The sequence below is a fragment of the Mus caroli genome, unplaced genomic scaffold (genome assembly GCF_978045245.1).
Source record: "Mus caroli unplaced genomic scaffold, Mus_caroli_1 scaffold_13, whole genome shotgun sequence".
NCBI classification, from domain to species: domain Eukaryota; kingdom Metazoa; phylum Chordata; class Mammalia; order Rodentia; family Muridae; genus Mus; species Mus caroli.
The window spans coordinates 52,786,909-52,811,182 of record NW_028227268.1 but is presented as its reverse complement, the minus strand read 5'-3'; the positions used below and the strand labels follow the sequence as shown (position 1 = coordinate 52,811,182).

The 24,274-nt window shown below is 45.8% G+C and overlaps 1 protein-coding gene and 1 pseudogene across 1 annotated transcript; one reads left to right on the top strand and one right to left on the bottom strand.

Annotated features, from left to right (window-relative positions):
* Nucleotides 1-13,078: 13,078 nt before the first annotated feature.
* Nucleotides 13,079-13,456, bottom strand: LOC110305862 (large ribosomal subunit protein uL24 pseudogene; annotated as a pseudogene).
* Nucleotides 13,457-14,495: 1,039 nt separating this feature from the next.
* Nucleotides 14,496-21,022, top strand: LOC110305797 (C-type lectin domain family 10 member A-like). Its single transcript, XM_029483932.2, has 10 exons — nt 14,496-14,541; nt 17,784-17,928; nt 18,713-18,826; nt 19,250-19,345; nt 19,429-19,500; nt 19,580-19,651; nt 19,804-19,890; nt 19,996-20,147; nt 20,225-20,331; nt 20,476-21,022. The coding sequence occupies exons 2-10, from the start codon at nt 17,820-17,822 to the stop codon at nt 20,630-20,632; spliced, it is 966 nt and encodes a 321-aa protein (XP_029339792.1). The 5' UTR covers nt 14,496-14,541; nt 17,784-17,819; the 3' UTR covers nt 20,633-21,022.
* Nucleotides 21,023-24,274: the final 3,252 nt, after the last annotated feature.

The following is a 24,274-nucleotide window of genomic DNA, read 5'->3' as shown; positions in this document are numbered from 1 at the left end:
TTGTTTTGTCAGCCTCCCAACAGAAGTCATTTCCCCAAAAGAATGCAGCATGGCTAGTAAGGTCCTGGGCTTGCTTACAGAACTGAGAACAGTGACATGGTCACACAAAGCAGGAGGCTAAATGCTTTTCCTGTTTTCCATAGAAATTTGGTTAGATCTCCACAAAGTGACCATGTATTCTGAAGCTGGAAGCATAGGTGTGTGTGTGTGTACCGGCTGGCTTTGTGTTCAACTTGACACAAGCTGGAGTTGTCACAGAGAAAGGAGCCTCCCTTGAGGAAATGCCTCCATATGATCTAGCTATAAGGCATTTTTCTCATTTAGTGATCAAGGTGGGAGGGCCCATTGTGGGTGGTGCCATCCCTGGGCTGGTGGTCCTGAGTTCTATAAGAAAGCAAACTGAGCCAGCCAGGGGAAACAAGCCAGTAAGAACCATCCCTCCATGGCCTCTGCATCAGCTCCTGCTTCCTGACCTGCTTGAGTTCCAGTCCTGACTTCCTTGGTGATGAACAGCTGTGTGGAAAGTGTAAGCTGAACAAACCCTTTCCTCCCAGCTTGCTTCCTGGTCCTGATGTTTGTGCAGGAACAGAAACCCTGACGAAGACAGTGGTTGTCCTAGGAAGAGGTAAAAGTAAGTACCCCCTGGTGGAGAGAATTTCTAGAGAATTCTTACATATTGTGGGGGAGTCACCCATTCCCCCCCATGGGAAAAGGAAATGCTTCTTCATACCTTCCCTAGCTAGATGGTGGCGTCCCGAGGGACACCTGTGCAGAGACCGCTGTCTGCATGGAGTAAGTCAGGCCTCTCCCCAGAAGGCCTCATGGGAGCCAAGTTGACAACACTGTTGAGATGCCACAGACTGTGGGTGCTTCAGTGGAACAAGAAATATTTTGTCTTTCTGTTTCTGTTTTGTTTTGAAGCAGGGTCTCACTCTATGGCCTGGGATGGCTTTGAACTTGCACCAGGTTTCATGCCTCAGCCTCTTTGGTGCTGAGATCATAGGCAGTTGCCAGCAGCCCTGCCTCTTAAGATGGATTTTGGGTAAGGCTGTGGTTATGCCTTGGGGTTTTCGTGGTAACCATAAGGAAAGAGACTCATTTCTGTTTCTTGACGGGAAAATCTGAAAGCAAATGCCTGGGCAATTGCCTGCCCCGAGCACTGGCTGATCAGGTTGTTCTTGGCTGCCTTACAGGGCAAAGATGTCAGAGAACAAGAACTTGGGAGCCTGGAAGCCAAATCTCCAATGATTGACATCTAGGTAGATTGTCAGAGAGGACTGCAATCAGGGCCAGAGCAAGATGAACCACCTTCATGTGGCAGAAGAGCCCACAGGGTGCTTCGAGAAGCTTCTGCAAAGCCTTTAAAAGTTCTGGTTCTGGATGCTTGCTGGGAAGGACCCTGGCCTCATGTCCTTGGGTCCATGTCTCCTTTGTTCTTGAGGCTCAGTGAGGAGAACAGGAAAAGATGGAAGGGAGAGAGGAACTGTTATCTGACCACTGACCCCTTGCCTTTTGAAACAGATTCTGGGATGATGATCTTTGAGAGTGACTCATTACAGTGTGTTCTGTGGACTGGCGGTTAGGGGTAGGGCGAGGCAGAATGAAGGACGGGAGGGAAGGTCAAGAAAGGTCAAGGGAAGCCGATGGTAAGGTAAGAATTCTGGAGAAACTGATTCATTAGGAAGCATTTGTAGGCAATTTCGAACCAAGTGTCACATGGTGATAGGACTAGGGACCTCAACCGCACAGGGACGCCATGGTGAGAACACAGACCACTCTCCCGAGCACTTCCAATTAAGCAGAGGGCACCACACCCATTAGCCTTTGGCTAGCAGCTGTGGTTGGCAAGAGCATAAAATCCTAAGCTAACTTCTGCTCTCTGTGCCCAGATGACGTAGGAGGACAATCAGTCCTCTGTTGAAGAGGCATGGATGCTGGCTGTGAATGAAACGCTGGCGTTGGAGAGATGGCTCAGTGCTGAAGGGTATGAGGACAGGAGTTCATTCCCCAGCCTCCATCTCAGGCAGCTCACAAACGCCCAGCTCCAGTGGCCCCGATACCTCCGGCCTCCCCGGGGAACCTGTACTCACATGCTGCTCACCCCCGAGTACACATAACTGGAAATAGTAAAAAAATAAAAAAAAAAATAAATTCTACTCAGACCCCACTGTGCATGGAGTGAAAGGATAGGAGGAGTCTGAGCAAAGTCCTTTCTTACCCTGTGAGCTACGGCTCCACCCGTGGTGGAGCCCAACCAAGTTTGTACAAAGCTTTGCTGGGATGTGAGATAGGAAAATCAGCTTTCGGGCTGGAGGGATGGCTCAGCATTTAAGAGCTCAAGTCGTGCTTGCAGAAGGCCCAGGCTCAGTTCCCAGCATTCACACAGTGGCTCACAACTGTCTGTGACTCCAGTGCTAAGAGATGGGATGTTCTCTTCTCCCCACAGGCACCTGGCACATGCGTGATGTTCAGACACGCATGCAGGCAAAACAGTCATACACAGAAAGATAAAAGTAATCTTTATTTAAAAAAATTTTTTTTTTAAGTTTGGCTTTAGTCTTGGCTGGACCTCTGAGATCCTGGAATTAAGATTAACCATTGCTGTTGCTTAATATATATGAAAGACACTTGCATCAAGTTTACTGACATGGGTGTGAGTGACAGGTGTGTAAGATGTGAGATCAGAGCTTCCTCCAGTAAGAAACTCTCCTGCCCTAGGCCAGAGCTATCATGGGCCCTGTGGAGCCCTGTCTGTTCAGACCACAGCTTTAGGCTGTGTTAAGTTCAAGTTGGGATACCCTAGAGGCAGACAGTGGTATGCTCATGACAGTGGTACTTCCAGTTATGGTATTCTCCTCCAGTAACCTCTTGCACTGAGTTTTCAGACTCCTCCCAATATGGAAGTGTGTGCATCAGTCAGACTTTATAGTTAATGTCCATGCTGGTTAATATTTATTGTCAGCCTGACACAGTCTAACATCACCTGGATAGAGAAAACATCCGTCGAGGAACTTCCCAGGTCAGACTGGCTTGTGGCCATGTGTTGACTGATGACTGATGTGCGAGGGCTCAGCCTACTGTGGGTGGCACCATCCCTACACAGGTGGGTCTGTTAATAAGAAGGGTAGAGGAGGGGCTGGGGAGAGGGCTCAGTGGTAAAGAGTGCTGGCTGTGCTTCTAGACGTTCTATTTCCAGAACCCACATGGTAGCCCAGCACCAGGGGATCCTACACCCTCTTCTGGTCTCCTTGGATACTTCACACATGTGTTGGGCATACACACATGCAGGCAAACCATCCATGCACATAAAATAAAAATAAATAAATCTAAGGAAGGAAGGGAGGGAGGGAGGGAGCTAGATGAACAGGAGCCAGTGGCTGAATGAAGCAGTAACTGCGCCCTTCCATGGATTCTTGCTCATATCACCTTCAGTGATGGACTGTGACCAGAAGCTAAGCAAACCCTTTCCTCCCAGGTTGCTTTTGGCCAGAGGTTTTTATTACAGCAACAGGAAGCAAACCAGGACATACTAGATTGGAGAGAAATAGTGGGATGCATTTATTCCATTTCACCTGGAACTTGAAGCCCTTGAGTTTGAAGACCTAAAATAAAAAATGTTGTGTGTTCAAAGTAGAAGTATAGGCCAACCATTGTAAATGAGTCAATAAAGATGTGTAAAAAGTTCATGTGTTTTAAAATTAAGCAATAAATTTAAAATTAAAATATAAGCCCCAGGGGCTGGGGGGATGGCCCTGGAGTTTAGAGCAATGACTGCTCTTGGAGAGGACCTGGGCTTGATTCCCAGCACCTACATGGTGGCTCACAGCCATCCATAACTCCAGTGTCAGGCAACCCAAAGCCACTGATCTCTGCAATTACCAGAATTACATATATGCAGGAAAACCATTTATATACATACATAAAAAACTCTAAAAAATAAATAAAATAACTATAAGATCCAAATAAGATGTCACAATATAAATTAAACAATATTTTGGACTGGGTGAAAATTAGAGTATGAGCCACCAAAATGGATTTTGCAGCATTCAATGCTTTAATAATTGCTGTTTGGAGTTGTAAAGACTTTATTCTAAATCACCCCTCGGACACTGAAAGCCATGAATAGAGAAGTCCTTTACATAGAAAGGCTTTGCATTCACATGTAAGCTCCCTGCTCACATCTTCTGATTTATCTAAAGTCACTGCTCTAATTACCTTAATACCGAAGGCAACCCAAAAGCCCATGCATAGCTATTATCTGCATTTTAGGGAATGATATGAACACGGTCAGCACATTCACTGAGATGCAAGTTCTTCCCCATACATTTTCAGCATGGCTCTTGCAGAAGACCTGGGTTTGATTCCCAGCACCTACATGGTGGCTCACAACCACATAATGGTAGCTCATTTTACAGCGGATCCGCCACTGTAAAATCCGCAGATGGGGAGCGCCCTCTGTAACTAGGAAAGAAACACCAAAAATCAAAGACTGGAAGGCTCCATATGATGGACAGAGATTGATAAGCAGTTTGTAAATTAGCAAGTGAAGAACACGATGCAGCACTGACATTAGTGACGTTAAAAATAACGGAAACGAAGAAAACCCAAGGAGGGCACCTGAACTTGAGTCTTTCTCTGTAGCCCAGGATGATCAAGCCATGATGATTCTCTGCCTCACTTGTCCGTGCTGAGCCGACAGGTGTGTCACTGTGCCCCGCTCCAACAGTTGTTCTGCAAAGATCTGTAGAATAGAAAGATTGATGAGGAGATAATATGAAGATAGAATTGCAAGGGTAATAATCAAAGAGAGGAGATGGCTATTGATCCTCTATACACAGTAAAAGGATAAGAGAAACATTTTACCCAAAATAAACCTATTTGGTTTTTTAATTTGTATTAATTTTTTTATACAATATACTTTGGTCATTTTCTTTCCCCTCCCTGTCTCCTCCCACCTCAAAGATAGAGATTACCAAAACTAACTAAAGTGGCAATGGCGCTCAACATGCAGCAGTGGCAGAGCGCTTGTCTGGCACACACAAGAGGCCCTGCTTCATCCTCAGCCTCACAAAGCAGTGGGAGATGTGAGCAGACAAGGTGGCCAAGGCAGGACTGTGAGCTGGAGGTTAGCCTGATCTACAAGCCAGACCCTGGAGAAATGGAGAATCTGTAAATAAATTTAAAATGAATTCATAATTGACACCTGTCTTAGTCACTGCTGTGGTTTGAATAGGAAAGGCCCCATAGTCTCATGTGTTTGAATGCTCAGCCCATAGGGAGGTGTGGCCTGGTTGGAGTCGGTGTGGTCTTGTTGGAGGAAGTATGTCACTGTGGGGGTGGGCTTTGAGATCTTCCATGCTCAAGTTACACTAAGTGTGGTATCTTTTCACAGCAATAAAACCTAAACTAAGACAGTCACTGTTCTATTGCTGTGCAGAGATACCATGGGCAAGGCAACTCTTATATGAGAAAGCATTTCATTGGAGGCTTGCTTCCAGGTTCAGAGACATAGTTCATTGTCATCATGATGGGAAGCAAGGTGGTGTGCAAGCAGGAAAGGCATTGGATCAGTATCTGAGAGCTACATCCTGATTTATAAGAAGAGAAAGAGAGACAGAGATAGACAGATGAACACAGACACAAAAACCTCATAGCCCATCCCCAGTGACACACTCCTCCAATAGGGCCATACCCAGTTCAGTGAGGCCACACCTCCTAATCCTTCTCAAATAGTCCCACCCCTGATGATGAAGCACTCAAATACATGAGCCTATGGGGGCCATTCTTATTCAACTACACCTTCCATGGAGGAAAATGTCTATATGGTGTGTCTGGTGGGTTCTGGAAAACACCTAAGGAAGGCCAACAGTTTATTCTGTGGAGAAATGTGTATTTCTATAAAAAGTGTTGGTACCACCTTGTACATGAAAAAGTTGGATCCAGAATAGTCCCCACCCCCCACCCTGGCAAAATTCAGCCTTTTTTTTTTTCCCTCACATGACTTCTACATTTATAAAAAGTCCTAACATGTCTTTTAGGTGTGCATAGTGTCATAGATTCTCCTTTATTCCACTGATGCCATTGAGTAATGGCTTTCAATCCACCATGACTGTATTTTCATGCTGGGTTTATCTTCAATTATGGCTGCTTCTGTGGTCAGCCATCTTGTCTTGGAGTGTTGTGCTGGGGGTTAGGCCTGTTGTCTCCAGAGGCACACTGCCAAGAGCTCAGCTGCTGAGCTAGACTCCCAGCATAGTGTGAGTGGGGTGTGTGTGTGTGTGTGTGTGTTAGAACGACACCTGCATCCAGCCCTCCTGCCTCTACTGGAACACTGTAACTACTGCACCTGCAAGAGTCCTGGAGATTTAAAAGCCCAACTAAAGAAACAGTCTCAGTGACACAGTCCCAGGGCAGAAATGCAAGAAATGTAAAAGACAAAAAAAAAAAAAAATCAAGACAACATGGCTCCCCCAAAAGCTCCCAGATCCACAGTCAGGGTGGGTGCTCAGTGATGGCTGAAGTAGATGACATACAACCCAAACCATTCAAGGTTTAGTGAAATCGAAGAAATGAATGAGTGTAAAATGAATGAATGAAAGGAACACACAAATAAGTGGCTGAATAGAAGGACAGTGATAAAGGGTACGGAAGAGAAATTAAATAAAAAGATGGTAGAAATACCAAAATAATGTAACAGAAATTGTGGAAATGAAAAAAACTCAACAGCCCTTGTATTGGCTAGTTTTCTGTCAACCTGACACAAGCTAAAGTCATCGGAGAGGAGGGAGCCTCGATTGAGACAATGCCTCCATAACACTGGGCTGTAGGCAAGCCTGTAGGGCATTTTCTTAATTGGTGATTGATGTGAGAGGGCCCAGCCCATTGCCTGTGGTTCCATCCCTGGGCTGGTGGTCCTGGGATCTATAAGAAAGCAGGTTGAGCAAATCGTGATGAACAAGCCAGTAAGCAATTCTACTCCTCGACCTCTGCTTCAGTTCCTGCCTCCAGGTTCCTGCCCTGCTTGAGTTCCTGCCCTCACTGCTTTTGATGATGAACTGTTATATGGAACTGTGAGTGAAATAAACCCTTCCCTCCTCAAGTTGCTTTGGTCATGGTGTTGTTATCACTGCAATAGTAACCCTAACTAAGACAGCCATATAATTATTCTACTCAGTGGAAAGCTTCAAGAGAACGATAACATCAGGACTTGAAGACAAAGAAGATTGCTTTAAGTTCCTTTCCTGCTTCTATGATAAAATATCCCAACAAAAGCAACTTAAGGATGGAAAGATTTGATTTAGCTCACAGGTCAGAGTATATAGTCCATGGGGTGGGGAGAGAAGAGAGCATTGAATAGAATGTCTGCTGCAGCTCAACTCCCTTTGCTGCTTACATAAGGCCTGGGGAATGGTACCACCCACAGTGGGTGGTTCTTCTCATGTCACTTGATATAATTAAGACACCTCCTACAGTCATACTCAGAGGCCGATCTCATGGGTTATTCTAGATCTCATCAAGCATAAACCCAACCCCCAGCACCCATGGAAAGAACTGGGCATGGGGACAAGTGGTCATGATCCCAGCTCTGGAGACAAGGGGACCCCGGGCTTGCTGGTCAACCAGGCTAGCCTCATCACTTAGCCCCAGATCATATTGAGAAACCCTGTCTCAAGACGCAAACTGGTTGACTCCTGAGGAATGGAACCTGAGGTTATCTTTGACCTACACATATGTACACATGTACACATCCCCAGTGAACACCCACCACAATACACATGTCATGTGTATGTCATGACCCAACAGCAGCTGTATGCAAGAAATAAATCTCATTGGCAAAGACTTAGAGTGAAAGAGAGGGAGAAGAAACCACTTAAAGCAAATAGAACTCAATAGTGATCAGAAATAGCTACACTCCTATCTCACAGACTAGAATTTAAAATTAACCACAAGAGCAGAAGACTGCTGTATATTGGCTAAGGGGACAATCCAACAAAAGGATATAACAATTCTAAACCTACGTGTTCCAAACATGAGCTTACCCAATTTCACAAAATAAATACTACGAGACTTTATGTCACAGAACAATCTCAACACAGTAACAGTGGGTGGTGCCAATACCCAATTGTAACAACAAGCATCATCTGGACACAACAACAACAACAACAACAAAGAAACATTACAGTTAAACAACACTATAGGTCAAAAGGACTTAGCAGACACCCACAGAATAGTCAAGCCAATAGCTGCAGAATACAGCCTTCTCAGTAGCCTATGGCTAGTCTCCAAAGCAGACCACATTTTAGGGCATACAGCAAGCCTTATTAAATATGAGAAATTTGAAATAATTTCTATCTGGTCAATGTAGAATGAAACAAAATCATCAAGAGAAACTACAGAGCAAGTACATTCATGGAGATTAGGAAGCAGATTTAAGATTTCTTAGAATCAACTAAAAATGAAAATACGACATACCACAACCCACAGGATATGATGAAAGTGATTCAAAGAGGGAAATTTTTTTTTAAATATTTATTTATTATATGTAAGTACACTGCAGCTGTCTTCAGACACTCCAGAAGAGGGCACCAGATCTCATTACGGATGGTTGTGAGCCACCATGTGGTTGCTGGGATTTGAACTCTGGACCTTCGGAAGAGCAGTCGGGTGCTCTTACCCACTGAGCCATCTCACCAGCCCCAAGAGGGAAATTTATAGTTACAAATGATCTCATTCAAAAGTCAGAGAGATCCCAGCACTCTGGAGGCAGGTGTGTCTCTGTGAGTTTGAGGTGCCAGCCTGGTCTACATAGTAAGTTCTAGGACAGCCTGGGATACATAGAGAGTTGCTGTCTCAAGACAAAACAAAACAAAACAAAACAAAACAAAACAAAACAAAACAAAACAAAACAAAACAACAAGAAGTCAGAGGGAGGCTTGCCAAGAGGTCAGGTGAGAAGCAGCTTCCATGTAACACCAGTCTTGGGACAGTCAGGGAGACAGGGTAGATGTTGTACCACTGACACAAAGAAAGGAAGATCGCCAGAAACCATGAAAGACATCAGAGAACAGCTGAAGGCCTGGGAAGGTAGCAGGAATAGGAAAACAAGACTTAGAAAACAGCCTACCTGGCTCCCTGGGAGAGGGAGGCCTGATGTGTCTTCTACATGGCAAGCTAGGGAGCCCTGGTTTAAAGAGAAGATGGAATCACCATGGCCAAAAGGCAAGTGCAAGGTTATCATAGGCCCAAGATTCAGGTGGGGGATTTGGTATAAGTGACTTTTGCAAAAATTGGGATTATTGCAAAGAATTTGTTTAAAAATTTTTTAAATGAACATAGAAATACATCATTACCCCATTTCCTTTCCCTCCCTCTAACCCTTTTTATGTATCTCCCCAACCTCTCTCAAGTTTATGGCCTGTTCTTTAAGAGAGAGAGTGTGTGTGTGCATGTATGTATGCATTCCTAAATACAGAAACACAACCTGCTCGGTCTGTATAATGTTAGTTGTATGTGTATGAATCCATGGTCGACTGCTTGATGATGAATAACCAGTTGGGATTGCTGAGAGCAGGTCACATGAATTTTGTAGGTCCAGTCAACCTTGGAGAAGGCTGTTTTAGCACTCTCCTTCCCTTGCAGGGCTCCACACAGGCACTGTCTAGGAAGGAGGCACAGTACTTGAGATTAAGCTACTCTGTGGGCCTGAAAACAGACAATCATAAACCAGCGAGCCTGGGGTCACCCTTGGGAGAGAGATGGCTGCACAGAGCAGTTATAGATGGGACTGAATGGAGACACACTGAAAACCCATCACTATCCAGACCAGAAAACAACAAAAAGGAGAATTGTGAAACCATGTTCTTGATGAAAAATAGACACAAAAATTCTCAATGAGATATTAGCAAACCTAATCCAACACTGAATGTTTGCTCATTGAAAGCATCATTCATCATTATATTGGCTTCATTCCCAGAGTACAAGGATGAGTCAACATATGCAAATCAATAAACACAAAACAGCACATCGATAGACTCCGAGACCATGACCATGTGCTGACTCCACAAAAGATGCAGAAAGGGCCTTGGATAACTTCAGCGTGTATAAACGGATGACATGACCGGACTCCATGGTATGGCTTATGGAGAGGTTTATACTGTAGATATGAGAGAGAACAGCCAGAGGTATCTGGAAGGGCTAAGAGCAGAGAGAGATAGAAGTAGACTGGACATGGCCAGAACTGTCAGTGAGAGAGGGGAGACTAGCAGGGATGGAGAAGAGAGAAAACAGGAGCAGAGCATAAGCAAACATTGTGGGGTTAGCTGGGTTATAAGGAAAATGAGTAGCTGGGGGGAGGAAAGCCTGTGAACTGGAGGGAGTTTAGGTTGGGGCAGGAGGTGAAGGCCTAGGAGGGCTTTGAAATGTGTAACAGGTTCTTGTGATACCAGCATGAGCTTTGATAGGCTGGTGAGTGCCGCGGGTTGCCAGAGATAAGGGAAATGACTCCTTCTGGTAGAGGGGAGCTGGTTCCACAAGTTCCTGTGGGATCCTGGCTTTTTTCTAACTACCAGAAATCTTATAGTCCAGGTTGTGTTCATTTCTGGATATTTGGATTGCCTCTTGGATTCTTGGAAATTGGAGTTTCCTCTGGACCTGATACAACACCCTTTGTGATAATTCAAGGCTACAAGGTACCTAACAGAAGGAACATTTTTAACATGAGCCTAGCCAACATTGTACTAAATGGAAAAGCATTTTCTCTGTATCAGGAACCAGACAAGAATGCCCACCTTCTCTATGCTTAATCAGTATAGCACGTGACTTTTCTGATAAGTTATTTCCGATGATGAAATGAGCCAAGTCAAGCCAAATCAAATCAAAGTGAAGTACATAAAGGCAGGTTTATTGAGAAGCAGCTCTTGGGGATTCATTGGTCCCAAGGAAAGAGGCCAGGGAAGTTGCCACAGGGAAAGAGACAGAGAGAGGGGAGGGGGAAGAGAAAGAGAGAATAAACATATGCATGTAGGGAGAGAGAAAATGCAGAGAGAGAGAGAGGACAGAGAGACCAAAATGTCTGGATTATATAGGGAAGATCTTCTGGGGGAGAGAAAACCCAGATTCTGGGATGGAAAGTTCAGAGTAGAAGGCCAGGATATGACAGCCATGCCCTGTAACAGGTTGGGATGGAGGGATGCTGGGAGAAGCTGGAGACCAGATCCACTTTGGGGTGTTAAATATGTTAATATTTCAGCCACTTGTCCCTGGTCTGAACCTCAACGCTTTCAGCTATGACAATGGTGATAGAAGTAAATACAAGAGGTAGAAACAGTAAGAAAAGAAGCCAATCTGTCCCCGTTTTTAGGCATTATGATCCTATATTTAAAAGACCCTAAAAATTCCATCTTGAAACCCTTAGGTCTGATGACGGCTCTCAGCAGAGTTATAGGATCCCAACGTGACACCCGAGAAATGGCATGTTCTCTGCACACTAATTGTGAGCATGCCTCAAAAGAAGTCAGGAAATCAGTGCCATCCACAATAGCTTATACAAGACCCCGGGGTCTATCTGAGCCAAGGTGAAAGACCTCCTCTGTGGAAACGTGTGGGGTCCTTTTGCCCCCGCCAGCAGACTGAGATCATGAGAAATCTGCATGCAATAGAAAGGAAATCCGGTTCGACACAGCTTAGTTAGCAGGATTGCGTCAAACTTCTAGAGTCTAACACTGGGCCATTTATTTTAGACCCTTAAGTACAGTACAGTTTTGGGGGAAAAAAAAGTTCCTGGTGACAATGATCTCAATCCCATGTGTACAGTAAAGTTTAAGATGTGACACATTTGAATTCTTTAGAAAAGTACATGTGACCTCTTCCATAAATACTGGATCTATAGCTTTAAGGGCCTAGGTGGGGATGAAGTGTGGTCTAAGTCATATAGGTATTGTAGAGGTCACGAAGCTACAAAGTACATGTGACATCTCCCCTAGGGATTGGCTCTATTGACTGAGAAACAGTGCTCAAGATAAAGGCCTAGGGAGGAAGAATAAACATAAGAGTCTGGGGTATTGGGTGTGGCCTGGCCCTACAGAGAGCACAGATCACCAGGCTATTATCCACACCCACCCCTAGTCTTCTGGTAGGAAACAGGTTTACATCTCCTCCGATGATGAGACAAGCATGTGTGCTTACCATTCCTGGTTTCCCTGGTGCTTATCTGTGAGCACAAGCATCATGTGCCCTCTATAAAAACTGAAGGAAGATGCTGAAGAAGACGCAAGAAGATACCAAGAATTCTTATGTCCACAAACTGACAGAATTAATATTATGAAATCAACTGTATTCCCTGAATGTGATCGACAGATTTGGTGCAACCATCATCTTCCTAGAGTGGAACCACTGTGATCATGGGCAGCCTTTATAGTTCACACTTGCAGAGAACAGGCTGGTTGATACCATGTTGGGTCTCCCTCCTGTTTTCTTCCCCACCCTTTTCAAGGGGTGGGTGTCTGCTAAGGAGCCAATCTCCCCTTTCCCATTCAGTTTCAGCATTACCTTGCAAAAACCTGTGCTAGTAAGAGGTCTGCCTTATAAAAACTATCCAAGACAATTAGTTTATAAAAAGGATAGCCTTATTTGGAGTCAGATTTTCTGTGTTTTGCCTATGGTTGGTTCCATTGCATTGTGTCCACGGCAAGGCTGGACATCATGTCAGGAGCATGGGGCAGCAAAACTGCCCAGTTCCTGGCTACTTAGAAAAAGACAAAGAGGAAAGGGCTGGGATCTCACACAGCTCCAGGACAGGAAGGCCTCCCACTCAGCCGCCTTTAAAAGGTTTCATTACCTCCTGATAGTGGCTACTGTTTAGATCCAAGCCATAGGTCTAGCCAAAATACAGACTCGTCAAATTATCACAGAATAAATAAAACAAAACTGAGGTGGAAAATCACAAACATAAATTGGGAAATCACAAATAACTAAGCAGCAGGATGGATGAAAAGAGATACAGATGAACGCAGAGGGTGTTGTTATTGCTGTTGTTGTTTTCCTTAAGCAGTCTTTAATGAAAGCTATGCATGAGATGTCTCTACTCATGCATCTTCTCAATTGTTTTTTTTACTTATATTTGCCCTTCTCCTTTTCTACTTGCTTAGACTTGACTTTTCTCTCCAGGAACTTCTTGCAGCCCTCATCCAGCTTTAGCCGGGTGATACCCACCTTGTTGGGGTGGATGCCCACATGGACAGTTATGCCATTAGCCTTTGCTTGCTGAACTCATTCAGTGTAGGTTCCTTATTTCTTCCTGCACACATGGACCACTTTGTGTGGACGGAACTTTACACTTCTGTCTCAGTTCTTTGGAAAAAGGGAAAGACGTGAACTTCCTCCGAATGTGAGAGGGCGCGTTGAAATGCTGTTTGCGGTTCTTGCTTCAGTCAGAAGTCATGGAGGGATTGAACTTCATTTTGGTGGCTGTGATCTAGCAATGGCACCAAGCCAATCCTATTTCATGACTGGATGTGTCCAGTGGTCCTGACACATATCAATTCAGTACAAACAAGAAAGTCTCAAAACAACAGTGCTCTTGAAATGGAAAGCAATAACAATGACAAGAGAAAATTAATAAGAACACCTGAAGGTTTTTGCTTTGCTTTTCAGCACTCAGGTTCCTACTTGAAGGGGATCTGTGTCCTGAGGAGCCATGCACTGACAAGGACCGTGGTGAAGGCTGAGCAGGCACAGAGAGCAAAGTTGGGTGTTGGATATAGTGCTGTTTGTCCTCTAGCTATTTCCTTCCATCATCCACATTGTGTCTCAATGCTCACCTATTCCACTACCCTCCTGCACAGAATAGATGCTTAAGAAGACAAAATAATAAATTCTTTAAAATGCTTAACAAAATGCGTTTCCTCTTTAGCCCTTCTCTCCATGTCTGGTGAGGACACGGTTTCTATCCCTCTCTATCCTTCTGGGTGGAGTGAGGGGTGTGGAGATGGAGCTTTGTGGCGAGGGTCCTCAGACTTAGGGGTCAGGGAGCCACACCAGGTTTTGAATATAAGCAGTGAATGAAGGCTTGTGCAGTGCTGTTCAATGACAGAGACACCAACATTCTGGGAGAGTCTCTATAAGAGGCATAGAAGAAGGAAATAGACCGCCCCTCTGTTGTAAGCTCCCTTCCCACGGAGTGAAAAATGAGGAAGTTGTGGAAGGGTCTAGAAAGAGGAATATGGGACGGCACACTCTGGAGATGGAGATGAATCTCATCCTCTGCCATCACAATGGCAATCCTCACTCACGCTCAAGTTCCAAGTCACTCAGTATTGGCTGTCAGAAGCTGAGAGATTTGGACGTTCTCCAAATGGATCACTCAAGATGCAAAGGAGAACAGACCACTGGGCCTTTGGATGCAAGGACTGGACTGAGCTCTGGCATGTATGTGGTTTCTGCTTGGCCCCTCCCACACACCAACCCTCCGGGATATCGTTCTCCACCCCGACTGAGTTCTTGCCTCTGGTCATTGCTGCACAGGGAAGCCAAGACTTCACACAGGTAACTGGGTCGGGGTTGCCAGGGAGACCAGTGGGACAGGGGATGTGTAAGGGATGCAAGGAGGGAAGGGCTCTAGGCCTTGGGTGGAAGGAAGTATGCAGATATAGAAGGGGTTCGTGTAAGGCTTAGGAATACACCAGCACTGTACTCTAGCTTGGGTTGTGGCCTCCACAATCCCTAGGCCCAGTTCCCAGCTGATTTCCATCCTAACTCTAGTCTTATCCCTAACTTCAGTTCTTTACTTAACATTTGGAGATATTTTAGATCCAAACCATAGTTTTTAACTACAATACACATGTTCACCTGTGTGTAGTTATAGGTATAGATGTATGTGCATGTATGTGGAGGCCAAGGACAAACATGGCTGTAAATCTCAGGAGCTGCTTACCTTAGTTTGCATGTGCATGCATGCATGTGTGTGCACGGTATGCATGTGTGGGCTCTATGTGTGTAAGTGCATGCCTGCATGCATATGTGGCAGGCAGAAGCTGACATCAAGTATCCTTCGTTCTCCCTTTCCCTCTCCTCCACCCTCTCCCCTTCCCCTCTCCCCCTCCCCTCCCCCTCCCCCTCTCTTTCTGCCTTAATTTTTAAGACATGTTCTCTCACTGAAGCGGAAGCTTGCCGTCTCAGCTCACCCTTCTGCTGATGAGTTCTCATTACCTCTCTCTGCCCCGTTCCCACAAGCACTGGGGTTACAAGAGTGTGTCACCACAACCAGCCTTTACATGGGTGCTAGGGATCCAAACTTGGGACCTCATGACTGGACAGTGAACGCTTTATCTTCGGAGCCATCTCCCTGTCCCACTCTTTGTTTCTTTTGTTTTGTTTTGTTTTGTTTTGTTTTGTTTTGTTTTGTTTGTTTTGTTTTGTTTTGTTTTGTTTTGTTTTGTTTTGTTTTGTTTTGTGTTTGAGTTAGGGTCTCTTACTGACCTGAATCTTGCTAAGTAGGCTGGGCTGACCTGGCAGCACGCTTCAGGGATCCAGCTGTCTCTGCCTCTCCAGAGATTACTAGCATGACAGACACCATGCCTACCATCTTCTTTCTTTCTTTTAAAACTTTATTTATTATTTGAATTATATGTACATGTGGGTCTCTGTATTTGGATGAGTGCTTTTGAGTGCAGGTGCCCTCAGAGGCTCGGGGAGTGGAATCTCCCGGAGCTGGAGTCACAGGCTGTTAGGGGTCGCCCGATGTGGGAGCCTGGAGCCAACTCAGGTTGCCTGGAAGAACATTACATGCTTGTCTCAGGGTTTCTATTCCTGCACAAACATCATGACCAAGAACCAAGTTGGGGAGGAAAGGGTTTATTCAGCTTACATTTCTACACTGCTGTTCATCACTAAAGGAAGTCAGGACTGGAACTCAAGCAGGTCAGGAAGCAGGAGCTGATGCAGAGGCCATGGAGGGATGTTCCTTACTGACTTGCTTCCCCTGGCTTGCTCAGCCTGCTTTCTTATAGAACCCAAGACTACCATCTCTGGATGGTACCATCCACAAGGGGCTCTCCCCACTTGATCACTAATTGAGAAAATGCCCCATAGCTGGATCTCATGGAGGCATTTCCCCAACTGAGTTTCTTTCTCTGTGATTACTCCAGCCTGTGTCAAGTTGACACATAAAACCAGTCAGTACAATGCTCTAATCACTGAGCAATCCCTCCAGCCCTACTCCCAGCTGCCTCACATGGGTTCTGGGGATGGAATGTCAGCCCTCATATTTGCCTGGCAAGCACCTTATTGACTGAGCACAGTATTCTACTGCAGTCCTAACCTCAGCTCCAACTTCAACCCTGTCCGTTGCAATCCCAGATCCAAAATTAATCTTCATACAAGCCCCACACCGAAGTGCCCACACTTAGGTCTTAACTTCCAGTTTTATTGCAAGCTCAGGTCCGGTTCTTTCTATGTTCCTGACTGGGTACTGATGCCAGTCTCAGAATGAGACTCAAGGTCAAGTTCAGCCTCATCTTAGACCCAGCAGTCGAACTTTTTTTTTCTTGAAGCCTTAACATTTAATTTTTATTTGCAAATATTCCAAAGAACAGTGTGACTTTGTTCATTTACAGTGTTAAAAAAGAGTTCTAAGTTACTTATATTTTATAAGTATAAGGTACTTGTATTTATTTGGACCATAAACCATCATGAAAATTTAGCTATTTATTCTTTCTACACACAAAAATATTAGACTTATTTGTAGGTGGCCATGAAAATGATAAGAAAGGTTCTCAAGATGGTGTATTCCAGATGGTCAGATTGGTTTTTGAGATCTTGATAGACATTATTCAGAAAACAGAAACAGGTTGTTGGGGTAGCAAGATGGATTTTGGGTAAAGGAGCTTGCAGCCAAGCCTGATGGCTTGGGTTCAGTTCCTGAAAGCCACAGTGTGGACGGTGAGAGCCAACTCCTACTTGTTAGCCTCTTCCTTCCATGTGTATATCATGCCACACATGTGCACACACACATGCCATAAACACAAATACATGATTAAAAACCTACCCGATTTCCTATCATATTGAAATGACAGGCTAGACAAAAACCAGTTTCCCTTGTACTGTTGCCTCTTAGATCTCTCATGATGGAAAGGTGGCATCAGGCCTTCCAAGAGAGAAAGGCAGATATAGCCTATCAGGTTTCTTAAAGTCCACTGAACGCCCTTCTATGCATGGCATTTGGAAGCAGTGTTTGAGGGTATTTCTGTGTTTGCTCTGTGGTCAGGCAAGACATCCTTTGGTCCCAAAGAGACAGAATGCTGTTGCCTTTCAAATACTTTCTCACTTTGGCCAACGTTGCAAAAGTCACTAAGTAGCAGAGAGTTGAAAGTCCTTAGCTCCAACTTTACCTCCAACTTTAGTCCTGGCTCACTCCTCCTCAAAGGCTGATCCAGTTCTGACTTCGTGTCCAACCTCAGCTGCAAACTCATGCCTATCTCCATCCTCATGACAACCTATGACAACCTAGGGCTGTTCTTTTTTTTTTTTTTTTTTTCCCGAGACAGGGTTTCACTGTGTAGCCCTGGCTGTCCTGGAACTCACTCTGTAGACCAGGATGGCCTTGAACTCTGAAATCTGCCTGCCTCTGCCTCCCAAGTGCTGGGATTAAAGGCATGCACCACTACTGCCTGGCCCTAGGGCTGTTCTGGGGTACTCAACCCCAGCCACAGCCCTGCCCTCAGCTCCACCGTGCTTCTTGCTTCTTCTTAGACATACACCCTAAGTGAACCCTAGTCTCTCCGTTTCAGTTCTGATTGTCCCAGAAGCCTTGCGTTTGTCGAAACATGACAATGAGATATGAAAACTTCCAGAACTTGGAGAGGGAAGAGAAAAACCAGGAGACGAGAAATGGTGACAAGAAAGGAGGAATGGAGTCTCCAAAGTTTGCTCTAAGTATGTCTATCAGGGTTTGTGCTGCCGTGGCTCACCATGCACCCGGTGTGCTCAGGTACACTCCAAGGCTCATTACACATTCTAGGGCCTCAGAGAAACAGGGACAGGAAGACCTGAATGACCTGGCTTCCTGTGCTTTGTAGGAGGGTAGGGGAGGTCTGCATGGTGTGTAGTTGGATTTGGAATAGCTCACCCTTTGCACACACAGTCATGCATGCAGAGGCTAAGGGCCCGATGGTGGCCTGACTGCCCCCAGCTACCTCTGTGTTCTTACTGTACTGGTCCAGCTCTGATGTAGAGCCTTACAGAGTGTTGCTGTCTGTATGTGCGTAATGTCTGCATTCCCTGACGGGATGAGAGGCTTCTGCGGGTGAGCACTTGTATGGTCCATGAGGGGTCATAGGCTGGAGCACCCCCACACCAATCCTTCTCAGCCTCTCCCTCTTACAGCATGACCAGAGGCAAACAATTACCTCTGGAAAGGTCCCCGGGACCTCCTGTATCTTTCACAACTCTAACACAGCATGTCTCATCCTTCTGAATGCTGTAGCCCTTAAATACAGTTCCTCATGTTATGGTGACCCCCAGTCATAAGATTATTTTCATTGCTACTTCACAATTGTAATTATGCTACTGTTATAAAGCTTAATGTATAAACCCGATATGCAGGATATCTGATATATGACCCCTGGGGAAGACTTATCCCACGCCCAAAGGGATCAAAACCCATCGGTTGAGAGCCACTGCTCTAGACCATTTAATCTGGCACCCTCTTCTCTTTCAGCAGTTCCTTCCCAGTCCTTCCTGTGGCGCATCCTCTCTTGGACCCACCTCCTCCTGTTCTCCTTGGGCCTCAGCCTCCTGCTACTGGTGGTCATCTCCGTGATTGGATCCCAAAGTGGGTTGCAGGGAGAGAGGAACCATAGGGTGTGTGGGCGTGGTAGAGAAGAGAACCTGGGCAGTGATTGGTGCAGAGGGTCCAGATGGACAGCAGCGAGGGCCACCACGAAGACAAGCATAAAGGAGCACAAGGAACAGTGACTGAGATGAGAGCAGTGGTGGGGATACTGGTGGGGACACTGAGGCCCCAGGGTCAGGCAGCTGCTGGCTGTGTCACCTGTTACTGTGCTTGGGTTCTACAGTCTCATCACCTCACCCCCTCAGCCTCGGTTTATGCATGTGCAATGTTAGATAACAACAGTGCCTACCCACTGGGTCTCTGTGAGGCAGAGTGTCACTGTGTGTGCAAGAGCCCTGCCTAGTGCTGGCACAGAGGGAACCTGAGAAATCTTGATTCTGATCATCTTGTCATCCTCATCAGATTCCCAGTTAAGGAGGGACCTAGGCACCCTGAGAGCCAGTTTAGACAACATCACCTCCAAGATAAAGGCTGAATTCCAGTCCCTGGACTCCAGGGGTGAGCTGGGCTCTCACGGGGTTCTGGGCTGGAGTGGGCGAGGTAGCAAGGACAGTCCTGAGCTCCGGTTCCTTGTTCTGCAGCTGACAACTTTGAAAAAGGGATCAGTTCTCTGAAAGTGGATGTGGAGGATCACAGGAAGGAACTGCAGGCAGGTGAGAGGCTCTGGTCTGGAGAGTGTGCAGAAGGGTGTGGGTGAAAGCGAGTTCCTGGTGCTGAGCTGTCCTCTTCCAGGCCGAGACTTGAGCCAGAAGGTGACTTCTCTGGAGAGCACAGTGGAGAAGAGGGAGCAGGCTCTCAAAACAGGTGAGGCTGAGGTCCCCCCTGTGCCCTGGCAGGAGGTGTGAGCATGTGCAGTGTGTGGAGACTGGGCCTTGTGCAGACCATCTGAGCACCAGGAGCTCCCAAGCAGATGCCACAGCCAGAGCACTATTCTCACTTCTGTCTGTGTGTCCCAGATCTGTCTGATTTAACCGACCATGTACAACAGCTGGAGAAGGACTTGAAGACCCTGACGTGCCAGCTGGCCAACCTCAAGAACAACAGTGAGAATGAGAAGGGTGATGGAGGTGGTTTGCTCTCTAGTTCCTGGGAGGTGAGGACTCGATAGGCATTGCCTCTGCTCTCCATCCTTGCTTTGCTTTTCATAGACTCGGAAGTGGCCTGCTGCCCGCTTCACTGGACAGAGCATGAAGGCAGCTGCTATTGGTTCTCTGAGTCTGAGAAGTCGTGGCCTGAAGCTGACAAGTACTGCCGGCTGGAGAATTCTCACCTGGTGGTGGTCAACTCCCTGAAGGAGCAGGTGATGCCTGGGTGGGCTCTTTTGGGGAGTCTCTCTGGTCTGAGGGAGAGGTAACCATGCCTTTTTTCTTTCTTTAGAATTTTCTACAGAATCGCTTAGCCAGGGTGCTTAGCTGGATGGGCCTAACGGACCAAAACGGGCCCTGGCGATGGGTGGACGGGACCGACTTTGACACAGGTTTCAAGTACGTGTGTCACCTACAGCTTGCTCCCCTCTACCTTGGACTTTCCTATCTCTTCAGCATCTTTAGTGACCCTAGGGATTTAGGGGGCCCTTCTGGTAACATGGCTGATGGCCAGATCTGGAGTGCAAAGTTCTTTATTTTCAGGAATTGGAGGCCACTGCAGCCGGATAACTGGCATGGACATATGCTAGGTGGAGGCGAGGACTGTGCCCACTTCTCTTATGATGGCCGTTGGAATGACGATGTCTGCCAGAGGCATTACCATTGGATTTGTGAAACAGAGCTGGGCAAAGCCAGCTGAGCCCACTCCCCACAACTTACAGCCTCAGTTCCATAAGCCTCAGATACCTGGCGTTGGTAATCACTCTATCTTGGTATCTCCACCATCGGGGGTTGGGGTGGTTTTTTGCTAGTACTTTAAGGCATAGATAAAGGATGATATCTGAGGAATGTGGTATGGTGATTAGAAAGCTGACACTGTGTACAGTGTTCAGCCTGTGATTGTCAAGTTATTTTTTAGAGTAAAAAGAAAGAAATACATGGGGGCTGGAGAGATTGTTCAGTGATTAGAGGCACTGACTGCTCCTCCAGAGGTCCTGAGTCCAATTCCCAGCAACCACATGGTGGCTCACAACCATCTGTTATGGGATCCAATGCCCTCTTCTGGCGTGTCTGATGACAGCTACAGTGTACCCACATACATAAAATAAACAAACCTCTAGTTTAAAAAAAGAGAGGGGGAGAAATATTCATTCTATGAGTTTTCTAGTTGTTGGTGGCTAGGAACTGGTGGTGAGAACTGCATGAGTTTGGGCCAGATGATCCAGTGAGAAGCCTCATGTGTTATTTATGGGTGCATAAGCTTAAGCCAGTCATTCTGTTACATAGGATTATTGCTGTTGATTAACTACCTGTGGCACTGCCCACCGGGAACTGGACTGCATCAGCATTAAGTACTTCAAAAGCACTGGATGATCTTATTGGCCTGTTACAGTCATTGCAAGAAACAAAAGGAGCATTCAGACAAATGAAGGGTAATATGGACTTACAGCTCAGACCTCGACGATAACCAGGACCTCAGAAAAGATGCACTGATGTTAAGACTAAGGATTGTAGCAAGGACAAGCCAGCCAGAGCCCACAGACGCTTGGAGGATAAGTAGCAGGCACGAAGAATTTGCCTATAAGTAAGACTTCAACTAGTTATGAGAGAGGATGATGCTCTGAGCATGATCAAAGAGTTAGAAATAAGCACAAAGTTCACCCTAAAAGACTTGGGGTCACAGATAATCTTCTTACAATTTCTCTAAGTCATTTTGGATATAACAGAAAATCAAAATGAAAAATGTTAAGTGATTTAGAAAGAAAATATGTGACGGGCTGGAGAGATAGCTCAGAAGTTAAGAGCACTGGCCACATTTGCAGAGGAACCAGGTTTGGTTCCCAGCCCTGGCATGGTGGTTCACAACCATCTGAAACTCCAGTTCCAGTGGATCTGACACCTGCATCTGATCTTCAAGGGTATCAGAGACACATGCAGCACAAAAGAAAGAGCAGGGCAGGCAGATGTGGGGCAGTGGGCTGTGCACAGACAGCCTGGTCCCCAGTCGAGCAAAGTTCTAGAACCCCGGGGGACCCAATGGGTGATGATTTCCACCTACATGGGACAGGTATTCCATCATGTCTCCTGGACCCCTGGCTCCTGTCAAAGTTATTGCCCCCATAGCCCCTGCAGGAGAGGTGTGTGACTATAAGTGATGCAGACAATGTCCCAAGCTCCTGGCATTCTGGCTAGATTCTACCCCCACAGTTACCTGACTATAGCCAGGTATGCTCCTCCCCATAGTTACCTGATAGCCCAGCCCACTATAAAAGGAGCTGCTTGGCCCCTCCTCGCTCTCTTAAAGCACTCACCTTTTTACTCTCTTCTCTAGCCCTCCTTCTCTCTCTCTCCCTTCCCCCCTCTCACCATGTGGCCATGGCTGACCTCTCTATCTCTTTCTACCTCCTCTCTTTCTCCCTGACTTTCTACAATAAAGCTCTAAAACCATAGACTGTCTCTGCTCATCAAGGCCCCTGTGTTTGAACTGCTTGAATGAGCCATGTCCAACCTTCCTCCGGAAGGCTTTCATGCGCTCCAGCCAAGGATCAGTCCAAGGACTCTCACCCAGTGCCTACCCTCCCCCTGCCCTTTCCTCCCTTCAGTCCTGGGGCTGACCAAGCTGTCCCCCATTTGTTCTCAGCTCTTCCGCAGTATCATGCGAGGGATGCCCGAGACTGAGAACCTGTTATCTCTGGCCACCATGAGGCCCAGAGACCTAGGACTGCCCCTTGTCCACCCTCTGTTGAGCTGGGGTCCAGTGGCTTCCCACAGCCAGACACCCACCCGAGGCTAAGCATGCTGTAGTCTCCCTGAGTCTGCTCAGAGCACTGGAACTCCGGCAGGACATGGGTTTTCTCCCACCCCCATTATTCCCCCGGTGCCCACAGCCCAACAGGCAGAGATCAGTGAGTCAGAGACAGTCTTAGTTTACTTTCTGTTGTTGTGAGAAAACACTCAAAACCACTTGTGGAACAGAAGGGTTTGTTTTAACTTTCTTCACTCTTATTTAAAACGGTGCCTCAAGTCTGAGCCATGGTAATACAGGGAAAGAAAGAAATAAAAAGGAGGCAAGTAGGAGAAAAGATGAGTTTAGATTCTCCTGAATTGCAGCTGGCATGATCATATACACAAAGGTATTGGGCTCTCTGTCACGTACGCTGATAATAAATACTTCAGGGGTGGAGGCTTTCTAGCCTGCCTAAGAGCACAAGGCCCTGGGTTCTATTTTTCAATACCAAAGAAAAATAAATAACTCAGTGAACACTCCATCATAAAACTGCTAACATTTTAATTAGTTACAGGATGCAAAATCAACTTGTAAAAAGCAGTTGTCTTTTCTACATACTAAGAGTGAACACATGGAGAAAGAAATCAAGAAAACCATCCCGTTCACAATATCTACAGAAAACCCCTCCTAAGGAATCGGTATAACCAAGGTGGTAAATGACCCATGTAGTGAGAACTTTAAACATTAATTAAAAGTCGAAGAACACACTAGAACATAGAGAGATGTCTCATGCTCATAGAAGAGCAGTATTAATATGAAAAAGAGTATGTTGCTGATAGCAAGCTATCTGTTCAGTGTAACCCCTCTCAAAAGTCCAGTGACACGAGGCTGGCAAGGTGGCTCAGTGGGTAAAAGGTGCTTGCTGCCAATGCTGATGGCCTGAGTTTAATCCCCAGGATACACATGAGGGAAGAAGAGAACTGCTCTCCTCAAATTGTTCTTTGACTTCCACCCAGGTGCTGTGGCATGCAACCCTCCTCCAAACAAAACTAATAAAAGTGTCAGAGCCCGCCTCCACAGAAATAGATTAAACTATCCTAAGATCCATATGGAAATAGCAAAGGGTCTGAATGGCCAAACCAATTTGAACAGAAAGAGTAATAGTGTCGGCATTGTAGTATCTTTAATCCCAGCCCTTGGGAGGCAGAAGTCAATATCTACAGAAAATATACAAACTCTTGGAGATGGAACAGCATACTGTTGAACAATGACTGGGCCAGTGAAGAGAACAAGGAAAGTAAAATTTAAAAGTTCTCAGAAATCAATGATGTTAAAAATATATTGGAACCTGTGGGATACAGTGGAATATCTAAGAAGTTTATAGTTATAAATGCCTATGCTAAAAAAATTAGATCGCAATAAGTAACTTAATGATGTATCTTGGGATCCTAGAAAATGAAAAACAAGCGAAACTCAAAGTCAGCAGATAGAGAAAAAAAGGCCATAGAAGAAATAAATGAAATTTTTAAAAAATGCAAAGAATGAATGAAATGGAGTTTATTCTTTGACAGGGTAAGAAAATTGAGAAGGTGCGGTTTTCCATAATGGCTTCCA

What these genes read in the sequence shown, in the direction of transcription:
- LOC110305797 (XM_029483932.2), top strand. Translation starts at nt 17,820, where the DNA reads ATGACAATGAGATATGAAAACTTCCAGAACTTGGAGAGGGAAGAGAAA. An exon ending in CAGGAAGGAACTGCAGGCAG is followed by an intron (nt 19,501 to 19,579) that starts GTGAGAGGCTCT and finishes GTCCTCTTCCAG; the next exon opens with GCCGAGACTTGAGCCAGAAG. An exon ending in GACTTTGACACAGGTTTCAA is followed by an intron (nt 20,332 to 20,475) that starts GTACGTGTGTCA and finishes CTTTATTTTCAG; the next exon opens with GAATTGGAGGCCACTGCAGC.